Source organism: Rana temporaria, chromosome 2 (assembly GCF_905171775.1).
Source record: "Rana temporaria chromosome 2, aRanTem1.1, whole genome shotgun sequence".
In the NCBI taxonomy this organism is placed as follows: Eukaryota; Metazoa; Chordata; class Amphibia; order Anura; family Ranidae; genus Rana; species Rana temporaria.
Genome location: NC_053490.1, coordinates 4,648,470 through 4,661,420, shown reverse-complemented (window position 1 = coordinate 4,661,420; position 12,951 = coordinate 4,648,470). Strand labels below are relative to the sequence as shown.

Genomic DNA, 12,951 nt, shown 5'->3' with positions numbered 1-12,951 from the left:
AACTAAATCGCCTCAAGGTGCTTTTTGCATCCAGTGTCATCCTGTTCCTTCAAAAGAGGTGGGTCGTTCGTTTTTTTCTAAAAGCCCGATGGTTTTCTTCCATGCGGAAGGTCGTGGGTAGAGTGTTCCAGAGCTGAGGTCCTTGGACTGCAAATCTTCGTTCTCCCTTAGATTTGTAGCGGGATTTGGGGATTTGGAGGAGGTATTGGTTAGTTGACTGGAGGACGCGATTGGTGTCGTAGGGTTTTATTTTCTCGCAAAGGTATTGAGGAGTGTTTCCTTGTGAGCATTTGTGAGTGAGGCAGAGGGTCTTGAATGTGACCCGATCCTTTAGGGCTAGCCAAAGAAGGGTCTTCAGGGACGGGGTGATTGATTCCCAGGGTTTTTTCCCCGTTACCATTCTGGCTGCCACGTTCTGGACGACTTGTAGATGCACAATCTGGTATTTAGGTAGCCCTAGGTAGAGGGAGTTTGCGTAGTCGAGTCGGGAATTGATGAATGTTCCAACAACTAATGCTGTGTCCTCTTCCGGGATGAAGGGGATGAGTCTGCGCAGTAGGCGGAGAAGATGGTGAGATCCACTGACTACTGATCCTATTTGTGCATCCATGGTCATGTCTGAGTCAAAGATGACTGCGAGGCTTTTGACTTTGTTGCTTGGGGTAATGGTTTGTCCAAGGATGGTGGGTGGAGTCCATGTGGTCCTAGAGTTAGGTTTTTGATTTGCTTGAAGGAGAAGAAGTTCTGCATGTTTCTGACCTGAAGCCTCCTAGTTTCACTGTCTGCGATCGATGCGTTCATAGACATCAACTCAAAATAAGTAACCAGGTTCCTGTGAGCTCTGACTTGCCGCTCTGCTCCATGGGCAGAGCCTGTCCTGGCCTCCAACACAGATCCAGATTACACCTGATCTATCCTCTATTAAGGTGTGCAGCAAGACCCTATTGATTGGGGAGGAAAACCTTTTGTCATTACCTCATATCACCCCCAGGTGGCTGCTATATAATCCAATGGACCTCTAGACTTGGGATACCATCTATCTGCAAAGATGTTGTGCACTATTTCCTTTTAAAGGAACATATGACCTGTGAGTACCCAGCTGTATAAATATTATACGTGTCTGCCTTTCTGAAATTATAGAGGAAGTAAACCCTCATGGGCGTTACTTCCTCTTTGTTTCCCTGCAAAGGTAAAGTGTGTTCCAAACACAGGAAGTTGTCATCACAAAGCGCCAATAGGCTAGGGTGACCAGACATCCCCAGTTTCAGGGGACAGTCCCCTGATTGAGGACACTGTCCCTGGACCAAGTCTGTCCCTGGTTTTGTCCCCAGATTGGATTTAATAGGGGACAGGGGCAATTTCAAAGACAGTCAGTGCTGAACTAGCTTAAGGGGTTGTATTTTTCCCATTATCTGTGCCCCTTTCTTATGGTCATGTACTGGTCGGAGCGGAGGGAATATTTCTTCAGTTTCGGGCGCATGCCCATTCAGCTTTGCTGGCATGTTCTTCTGCCTTGGCTCAAATCCTGGCCAGCCGCCTGCCTACCTCCTTGCCTTCCCTGGCATAGTGATCTTCCTCCACTCCCCATCCAGTAGTAACCGGGGCCCGAAGAGTAAGACTTGAGAGGCTGTGAGGCGGGCGGCGACGGGCCGAGAGTCGCTGATTGTTGCCATTACTAGTAAAGAAATCCCCGGATTTCATTAAAAAAATCTGGTCACCTTTACCTAAGTGTTTTCTGTATTGTGTAACACAGTGGGCCCCCCACCCCTCAGGGCCAGTGTTCAGTGAACGTGTTGCACCCATGGTGGCGGGACGGCTCTTGTTCTGGGAGGATGTCATATGTCATATGCACGGCAATCGGTGGTGAGATGTGTTCCTTGGACACAGCGGATCACCAATCACGGTAAAGAGCCAATGACATAGGATCTTCACCATGTGATCAGCTTTGTCCAATCACAGCTCATCACATGTAAACATCTGTCAGTTATCGGCAATTCCTTTCCTCAGCGCTGTCACTGTCTGAGGAGACGTAAGCCAATAAGCGTTTTTTCTGTGACACGGGACACTTACATTGATAATCAGTGCAGCATATCAGTCCCGCTTATCAGTGTCCATCAGTGCCAACTCAGTGTCCACCAGTGCAGCCTATCAGTGTCCACCAGTGCAGCCTATTAGTGTGCATCAGTACCAACTCATCAGCACCCATCAGTGCAGCCTATCAGTGTCCATCAGTGCCAACCCAGCGCCCATCAGTGCAGCCTATCCGTGTCCATCAGTGCAGCCTATCAGTGTCCATCAGTGCAACCTTGAGACGATCTAGTTCGCATTTGTATTACTATACAAGTTACTCACTCACTCTATCAGTGTCCATCAGTGCAGCCTATGAGCTGGCAAAGTGGTTGTAACAGACTCACCCGGGACAGAGGCTTTTGGAGGGGACTGAATGCTAGCCTCTTGCTTTGCGATCATGGGCCCTGGCATTTGGGGGAACGGTGCTCTTTGTGAGCTGTATGCCTGGGGACACTGTGTATGCCATATTAGACTGACTGATTCATACTGTTGGGACATACAGTGTAAGGAGATGCTAATGACGTCACCTCCAGCCATCTGTCTGTTCTCTGTGCTAATTGACCCTGCTATTGTGTGAAGATGTTCTCTGTTTACACTTATGATAATGTGTATTGTATAGCAGGTGAGCGAGGAGACGTGACGTCTACTCTGAAAGGTCATATCTATGAGTCACCTAGTCTGGGTAAATGATTAGTTAATTAGCTCATGTTAATTTATGTTCTGGTTACCTCCTCTTTAACTGTATATAAGGTTGTATTCTTGATTCTAATAAACACTCCATGTTCAGCAGACAAACAAGTCTCGTCTCGTTGTGTGCTTGTGAGCAGCTGGAATATCTGATATCTATATCCAGACTGATAGGAAGGGGTATATGACGGAAGCACTCAAGCGGAGTGTGGGACAATCCGTTACAGTGGTGCCCGAGCCTCTTATTCCATCTTGCAGCACGGGTGATGAGCGGGGACTTGTGCTGTGCAGAATACATTTTGGCCAAAAGTTATGAAGAAATTCGATTTTTTTTTGGTTAGATATTTTTTATACACGTGGCAGAAAGTAAAATGTTTCTATCTTTCTAAATGTTCTGTCTTTTTTTATATATAATAAAAACCCCAGTGGTGATCAATCTTCTAGATTGTAAGCTCTAACAAGCAGGGCCCTCTGATCCCTCCTGTATTGAACTGTATTGTAACTGTACTGTCTGCCCCATGTTGTAAAGCGCTGCACAAACTGTTGGCGCCATATAAACCCTGTATAATAATAAAAATAATAACCACCAAAAGAAAGTTGGCCTGGTCCTGAAGGAGGGAAAACCCTCCAGAGCTGAGGTGGTTTACACAGTGATTTCCTATGATGGTTAGCTCCATCTAGTGGACATAATGATTTTTTTTTTTTAAAGTCCCCAATCAGTAAAATTACAACAATACCGCACTATGGCCACTAGAGGGAGCCAATGATCATAGGAAGTCACTGTATGAAATAAAATATGGACAACATTCATCACAGCTGGGTGAATTCTTGTCATTTTCATTCAACAATTAAAAAAAAAAGTGCAAAGCTTACATCACAAAATTTATCAACAAAAGGTAATGATTCCATTTTTCTATTTCAATGTTTTTTATTGGAAGTTCTCTTATTGAACAATCAGTTACAAAATACAAAGGGGTAGATTCACAAAGATACGCCGTCGTAACTCGGAATCTAAGCCGTCGTACATTTAAGTGTATTCTCTAATTGAGTTACACTTAAATGTAGCTAATATATGACTGCCTGCGCCGTCGTATCTTAGCTGCCTAGTTCCGCCGGCCGCTATGGGCGTGAATGCTGATTTACGCCTAGAATGCGTAAATCAGCGAGATACGCCGATTCACGAACGTACGCTTGCCCGTCGCAGTAAAGATACGCAGTTTATGTAAGGCGTTTTCAGGCGTAAAGTTAGTCCAACAAAAAGCTGGACTAGCCAATGTTAAGTATGGACGTTGTTCTCGCGTCAAATTTTGAATTTTTTACGTCGTTTGCGTAAGTCGTCCGTGAATGGGGCTGGACGTAATTTACGTTCACGTCGAAACCAATACGTCCTTGTGGCGTACTTTGGAGCAATGCACACTGGGATATGTCCATGGACGGCGCATGCGCCGTTCGTTAAAAACGTCAATCACGTCGGGTCACGAGTCATTAACATAAAACACGCCCCCCTGTTCCTCATTTGAATTAGGCGCCCTTACGCCGGCCCATTTACGCTACGCCGTCATAACTTAGGAGGCAAGTGCTTTGTGAATACAGCACTTGCCTCTCTGACTTACGGCGGCGTAGAGTAAATACGATACGCTACACCGGGTCAAGATTACACCGCCCTACCTGAATCCAGCTAAAAGTATTACAAATCACAAGTGACATTGTCCATCCTTGTGTAGATAGACATATCACATTGACATGGAAGTGTACTACATCCATATACTAGTAAAGGGATCATATCCCATCTGTACAAATCCTATACACTCTATTGTAACCACTTCCAAGAATATGACATCAAAGAACCATCAACTGAGAACAAAGAGAGTAAAGAAAACAAATATAATAAAGATAAAACCCGCTTGCCTGAGAATAGTCAATGACGTAGGCGGGGTCTGACTTACGAGGGGCGGGGTCACATCATAGGGTAAGCCCTGGCTTTCCCCGCATGCCAGGGAATAGCCAATGACGTAGGCGAGGTCTGACATACGAGGGGGCGGGGTCACCCGTCACATCATAGGGTAAGCCCCAGCTTTCCACGCTTGTCGGGGAATAGCCAATGACGTAGGTGGGGTCTGACGTACGAGTGGGCGGGGTCACCCGTCACATCATAGGGTAAGCCCTGGCTTTCCCCGCTTGCCAGGGAATAGCCAATGACGTAGGTGGGACCCCGTCATTGGCTATCAACAAAAGGTTGATAGGTTGGCTAGACTTGACTGATCCTGAAGACCACCATCATTGGGACTTTGAGTGAGGTGTAACACGCATGGCCACTGAATACAAGGTACCCCATTCTAAAATGTAAAAACGATTCTAATAATGTTACATCATGCAGCAGATTCCATACACGTAGGACACCCAACATTGGAGGTGATTTATTCTTCCAAAGTAAATACACCTTTGTACACTGGTACTGACTAGTATTCCAATGTTTCTCACCTCCCTCACTCAGCTAATGAGACCCTAGTGCCGATGGAGAGGGGCAGGGAAGGGCAAACAAGGATGCTGTGCAGGAACCCGACTTTCTCCTTATCAACCAATGACATCATCCCTGGTACAAAGGATGTTGGTGGCTAGAAGGTCATAATGGTGCACAATGAAAACCTGTGGCTTTGTGTAGCTAAAAGGCAAGCTTAGTCCACCTGTTGGCTTGTATACAATTTTTGACCAATTTTTAGGCATTTTGCTAAGGCACCCCTGAAGAATCCTGAAGACCCCCCCCCTCCCCCCGGGGGGTTCCTGGGCACCCTGGTTGAAGAAGTCTCCTCTAAACTGATGATGACGCCTCAGCTATGAGCAATTCTTGGATACTAAAGATTGGTGTCATTCCACAGAAACACACAATTATTTTTGTTCAATAAATTCTTTATTACAATTTTACTATTAACAAGATTGTAGTCAGAATGTAAGGAAACAGTAAAGGTAGAAAATCCACAGGTCAGGAAAATAACTTGTCTGGAATGTGGAGGCGGAGTCATTATTAATGTGTGTACAATACAATACACAACGTGTTACATTATAACAACAAAGAATTGTAGAAAAGGTTAAAACACAGAAAACGGGGAAAAGGTAGAACATAAACCCGGATAGTAAAGGGGTTGTAAAGGTACAATTTTATTTCCCTAAATATCTTCCTTTACCTTAGTGCCGTCCTCCTTCACTTACCTCATCCTTCCATTTTGCTTTTACATGTCCTTATTTCTTCTGAGAAATCCTCACTTCCTGTTCTTCTGTCTGTAACTCCACACAGTAATGCAAGGCTTTCTCCCTGGTGTGGAGTGTCATGCTCACCCCCTCCCTTGGACTACAGGAGAGTCCAGACGCCCACTAACACACAGCTTTTTTCTCTACCTGTAACGTAGAGAGCGTCCTGACTCTCCTGTAGTCAAAGGGAGGGGGTGAGCACGACACTCCACACCAGGGAGAAAGCCTTGCATTACTGTGTGGAGTTAAAGACAGAAGAACAGGAAGTGAGGATTTCTCAGAAGAAATAAGGACATTTAAAAGAAAAATGGAAGGATGAGGTAAGTGAAGGAGGACTGCACTAAGGGAAAGGAAGATATTTAGGAAAATAAAATTGTACCTTTACAACCCCTTTAAGGTGAAATTTGTGTACGAGGAAAACCTCAACAATTACCACCAAGTATTCATCCAGCTGAGACAAATAAGGAGATCTTTTTATTGTAATTAACACAGTGATTTCCTATGATTGTCAGCTCCATCTAGTGGCCATAATGAGGTATGTATCTTAAAATGCCTCTATCAGTAAACATAGTGCAATACTGCATTATGGCCACTAGATGGAGCCAATGATCATAGGAAATCACTGTACGAAATAATAAAAATTGCCAAAATTCATCAGAGCTGGGTGAATACTTGACTTGCCTGACGAAGAGGTCCTGCGTGGCCTCGAAACGTTGCACTTCTTGTGATGCTTTCTTTGCATTAAAACTTTCGGACGTTATATATGATCCGTGGTGTGCTGGCGAATATGTTCATCTGGGTGAACACTTGTCACATTTGTTCAACTTTTTTAAATAGACCACTAAGTGTTTGCAAAGCTTACCTTACAAAATGTACCAACAAAAGGTACTAGGTAGTGACACCATTTTTATACTGCTATCAATGGCCAACACAGTGCAACACTTCATCCATGTCTTTGGTGATCTCCTTATGTACTGCTTCTTATATGTTTGAAGATCAGCCATGGAGTATATCTGAGGTGTATATCAGGGTGTGCTTCTTCCCCACATGAGAGCTGTGATGTCCAGCAACATTCATATACAAGACATTTCCCGCACTCAAACCACTAATACACCTTAATGGCGCGTACACATGACCGTTTTTCGGGATCTAAAAAATTATGTTTTTAAGGGTCTAGAAAAAACAACGTTTTCTCCAACCTGATCATTAAAACGGCCTTGCCTACACGCGATCGTGAAAAGAAAATGCTTTAGCAAAGCACAGTGACGTACAACACGTACAACGGGACTATAAAGGGGAAGTTACATGCAGATGGCGCCACCCTTTGGGCTGCTTTAGCTGATTTTGTGATAGTAAAAGACGATTTGCGCTTTTCAGCCTGTTACAGCGTGATGAATGTGCTATCTCCGATACGAACGCTAGTTTTACCAGAATGAGCGCTCCCGTCTCATAACTTGCTTCTGAGCATGCACGTTTTTTTCACGTCGTTAAAGCCCACACACGACCATTTTTTACAACCTTAAAAACAACAACACTGAAAACGTTGTGAAAAAATAGAGCATGTTCGAAATTTTTAATGCCCATTTTTTAGATCGTGAAAAATGCTCTGGAGCCCACACACGATCGTTTTTATTGACTTTAAAAAAAAAAAAATGTTAGAACCCGAAATACGGTCGTGTGTACGTGGCATGAGGGTTGGATTGGACCCTGATGTACAGGAAGATAGGACTTTGGTGATAAACATTTCCCTTACTCAGGACAGGAATACGGCTTCTCCCCTGTGTGAGATCTCTGATGTCTGTAAAGATGGTACTTCAGAGAAAAACATTTCCCACACTCAGGACAGGAATACGGCTTCTCCCCCGTGTGAGATCTCTGATGTCTGTAAAGATCAGACTTCTGTGAAAAACATTTCCCGCACTCAGGACAGGAATACGGCTTCTCCCCTGTGTGAGATCTCTGATGTCTGTAAAGATCAGACTTCTGTGAAAAACATTTCCCGCACTCAGGACAGGAATACGGCTTCTCACCTGTGTGAGATCTCTGATGTGTGTAAAGATCAGACTTCTGTGAAAAACATTTCCCGCACTCAGGACAGGAATACGGCTTCTCCCCTGTGTGAGATCTCTGATGTCTGTAAAGATCAGACTTCTGTGAAAAACATTTCCCGCACTCAGGACAGGAGTTCGGCTTCTCCCCCGTGTGAGATCTCTGATGTGTGTAAAGATTGGACTTCCTTGAAAAACATTTCCCACACTCAGGACAGGAATAGGGCTTCTCACCTGTGTGAGATCTTATATGCAGATCAAGAGAACTTTTAAAATTGAAACACTTCCTGCACTCAGTACAGGAAAACCTCCTATCTGTTGGAAGGATGGCACCGTCCCTCACAGTCTGAGGTTCCTCAGGATAAGAAGAAGACGATGGTCCGGCACCGTCTCTCACAGTCTGAGGTTCCTCAGGATAAGAGGAAGACGATGGTCCGGCACCGTCCCGCACAGTCTGAGGTTCCTCAGGATAAGAGGAAGACGATGGTCCGGCACCGTCCCTCACAGTCTGAAGTTCCTCAGGATAAGAGGAAGACAATGGTCCGGCACCGTCCCGCACAGTCTGAGGTTCCTCAGGATAAGAGGAAGACGATGGTCCGGCACCGTCCCGCACAGTCTGAGGTTCCTCAGGATAAGAGGAAGACGATGGTCCGGCACCGTCCCTCACAGTCTGAGGTTCCTCAGGATAAGAGGAATACGATGGTCCGGCACCGTCCCTCACAGTCTGAGGTTCCTCAGGATAAGAGGAATACGATGGTCCGGCACCATCCCTCACAGTCTGAGGTTCCTCAGGATAAGAGGAAGACGATGGTCCGGCACCGTCCCTCACAGTCTGAGGTTCCTCAGGATAAGAGGAAGACGAGGGTCCATCTACACTGTGTGGTGTCGGATGGACATTTGAGGTAGTCGGGTTTTCTCCTGGACTATACTGTGTGATGTCCTCATCTTCTACTTTACAGTCTGGAGACAAAGTGAGACAATCCTCTGAGGTTTTCCTCATCTCCCGTCCATCTACTAAAATAGAAATACAAAGATTATTACTAGACATGAGCAGATTGGTTCCCCTACACCAGGACTCCGCCCACATCAGGCAGCTTTGTCTCTAAGGATCTTACAATTCCCCCCTCAAGGTAACTAGTAAATGGGTCCTCTGATCTCCTACCAGATAATTTCTTTATTCATGGACCTTAGTCAGAGAGTGAGGACACAACGGGAACTGTCTTTTATAGGAGTGAGAGTGATGAGGGGATTATAGGATGAGTGTCCCCTCCCCCTCTATCACTGATTGTGATCTTCCCAACACAAGAAGTCCTGCACTCCCTGATTTAGTCATGAATAACAGCGGGGCTGAGCCCCACCAGAGGTCAGAGATTGAGGATGTGGGAAGAACAACCAAGATGAAGACTGGACTGATCCTGAAGACCACCATCATTGGGTTATTGACTCCTCCCTCTTTATCACTTTGTTTTGAAGGTTCCAAAGTTTGAGGATGTTATCACATTATTATCAACATGTGAAAATTGTCTTTTCAAAATGGTCGCTCTTTTTTTGTTTATAGCGTAAAAAATTAAAACCGCAGAAGTGATCAAATACCACCAAAAGAAAGCTCTATTTGTGGAGGAAAAAAAAGGACATAATTTTGTTTTGGGTACAACGCCGCACAACCGCGCAGTTGCCGTATCGCCAAAAATGGCCTTTCCGGGACTGAAGTGGTTAAAGTTCCAACATTTCTTTTTCTTCTTAATATTTCATGTTGGTAATATATTCGGGTCATATGTGCAATGGCATGACAGCCGATAGAGCTTACAGTTTATTTGTTGGTGTTTTTATTATATTTTACATTTGCACTTCTGTTTGTCAAAAAGCAATATTTTTGTTTGTTTATGAAACTGGGTTTTATTTATAAAGACGTTCTATATCTGTGTCTGTAGTGCGTGTTCAATCCTTCATACCGTGTTTCCCCGAATGTAAGACCGAGTCTAATATTAATTTTGTCCCCAAAAAACACACTAGGGCTTACTTTCGGAGAAGGCCTTATTTATTTACGGAATGTACAAATTTTACAAAGATTCTGTGTCCCCCTGTCACCCCCCCCAACTGTCAGGTCAGGAGTCATTACGGTATTTTGAGAAAGACATCTTGGCACTGTATAAGGTGCAGTACGATAGAAAATACCTTTTACCGTAGGGTATACAGCTCCCTGGTGTACCGGTATTCACCTGCTCTTCTTTCGTCATCCGGGAGGAGAGAGTGAGAGAGAAGAGATCCCGCTGACGTCAGCGTGCTCCGCACGTTGAGGAGGAATGGGCTAAAGACGTCAGGCGGGAGGAGAGAAGGAGAGAGAAGAGCCAAGGTCACCTGTCATCGGCTCGCTCCGTGCAGTAAGAAGGGACGGGCTGAAGATGTCAGGGGGGAGGAGAGGAGGAACGAGAAGAGCCAGCCCGCTGCTTACAGTAAAGAGGGATGGGATGCAGACCAGGCGAGAAGAGGATGGATCAGCAGTGGCTTTAAACATAACGGTACCATATTTTTTAACACAGTAATAAACGGAAACACTGCAGCAATGTATAGGTTTGAAAAAATAGATTTTTAATTAACTTTGACTAGGGCTTACTTTCGGGGTAGGGCTTATATTTCAGCCCACCCCTGATAATCACGCTAGGGCTTACTTTCAGGGTAGGGCTTACTTTCGGAGAAACACGGTACCAGAAATAAGAACATCGGATTGGATTGTTACTCCAGGAGTATATCACGAGTTTGGCAATTCTAGAGAAAGGTCTAAATAATGCATTACAATTTACAGAAAAAAAAAAAAAACATTACATTTTCATCGACTAAAACGTACTGCAGATTTTAGTTGAGTAAATACAACGAAAACTAAAACAATTCAGATGACTAAATACAACTAAAACTAAATAAAAATTTGACGTCAAAATTAAAATCACAGAGGAGATACACTGTGCATGTCTAATGATGTGTGTGACAGATATTTCTATGTAATAAAGTGAGAGATGTTATAGATTAGGGACGAGCCAAACACCCCCCCCCCCCCGTTCGGTTTGCACCAGAACCTGCGAACAGACCAAAAGTTTGTGTGAACTTTAGATCCCCATTAAAGTCTATGGGACTCGAACGTTTGAAATCTAAAGTGCTCATTTTAAAGGCTAATATGCAAGTTATTGTCCTAAAAAGTGTTTGGGGACCCGGGTCCTGCCTCAGGGGACATGTATCAATGCAAATTTTTTTTTTCCGGGAGCAGTGATTTTAAATGACTTTTCATCCTTCAGAAATGACACTTTGTGCAGGGACAGTTCTAAGCATGGGAAACATGCGCTGCTTTACAGGCATACTATAGACACCCCCCTAGGTACGAAATTTAAAGGAATATTTCACTTTTATTGTTTCACTTTAAGCATTATTAAAATCACTGCTCCCGAAAAAACGTTAGTTTTTTTAAAACTTTTTTTACATTGATTCATGTCCCCTGGGGCAGGACCCGGGTCCCCAAACACTTTTTATGACAATAACTTGCATATAAGCCTTTAAAATTAACACTTTAGATTTCTCCCATAGACTTTTACAGGGTGTTCTGCGGATTTTCGAATTTGCCGCGAACACCCCAAATTCTTTGCTGTTCGCCGAACAGACAATGTTCCAGTCGAACATGAGTTAGACTCGAACTCGAAGCTCATCCCTATTATAGATCTATACTGTGTGGAGAGTTCTTCTAGTCTTGGGTCTGAGACTATACAGACATATCCCTCCACCCGGCACTGCCAGCAAACATCAGAACTAGTAACTACGGGAGAATTCCTCTGTCACAGATCTCGCTAGATCCGGGTATGGGACACAATGTAAGACTCATACCCCAGATGACTAAGACAAGCAATGCCTATGGAGAAAATCAACATTTTACTACCAGCTGAACCCCAGAATCTCCATAAATCCATCCTAGATACATGAACTGTGTCTGCAGCACAGAGAAGGAAGATTATCCGAGAGAAATACAGGAATACAGGGGAACACAGCTCAGGAAAGAGACCAGGGGATTACAGGCTGATATCACCCAGTCCCCGCCCTACTCTGCACCAATCAGTGAGCAGTATGGGTGGAGGAATGGATTTAGTGTTAATGACCCACCTGTGCTGATCTCTGTAGGAGTGTCCTCCTCTATAAATGTCCCCGTTATTCCATCCTCCTCCATAGACTGCTGATCATCCCTCACATACGTCTCTTCTTCTTCTGATTTCACCTCAAATTCTATATCGATTGGATCTCCACTCTACACCAAGAAAATCCGAGAAAAGATCGTCTGTAAAACATAAGCTTTAACCCCTTCCCGCCTTATGGTAAAACAAATGTTAATGCCTAAGCACAGTTTTGCAACTTTGACATGTGCTAGTAAAACCGTACATATCATCATAACGACTTTGTGTATCCAGGTGGATTATACCGCGTTGTTTTTAGGGCAAATTGGGATTTCATTGGGTGGTAAATAGTTATGGATATCTCCTGATTAATTTTATTATAAAAAAAAAACTACCACAAAATAGTAAAAAAAATAAAAACTACATTTTTTTTAATGTAGCTGTATGTTTCTTGATACTACCATAACTTTCCACCAAAGAGCAACACAAAATAAATGTTCCTGCTCCTGACGATCGCAGCGATGTCACATATGTGTATGTTAGTTGTTGTTTGTACCCGTAGTACAGCCCAGAAACAATACTGCGCATTTTACTTTTTTTATCCTAACTAAAACACACTGACACTAATACTAATTACAAAATTATATATTTCTTTAACCCCTTCAATACCGGGCTTTTATACCACCTCAATACCGGGCCTATTCTGGCACTTCTCTCCTACATGTACAAATCATCATTCTTTTGCTGGAAAA

General features: G+C 44.0%; 1 protein-coding gene across 1 annotated transcript in view; it reads right to left on the bottom strand.

Moving 5' to 3' along the window:
- The window catches only part of LOC120927422 (oocyte zinc finger protein XlCOF6.1-like), a 29,436-nt gene extending 18,870 nt beyond the window's left edge, over nt 1–10,566 (bottom strand). The window contains exons 1-2 of the mRNA XM_040338091.1: nt 10,410–10,566; nt 7,772–8,411 (exon numbers count right to left, since the gene is read on the bottom strand). Of these exons, the coding sequence (XP_040194025.1) occupies nt 7,772–8,411; nt 10,410–10,566 (797 nt within the window). The remainder of the gene's footprint in view (nt 1–7,771; nt 8,412–10,409) is intronic.
- Nucleotides 10,567–12,951: the final 2,385 nt, after the last annotated feature.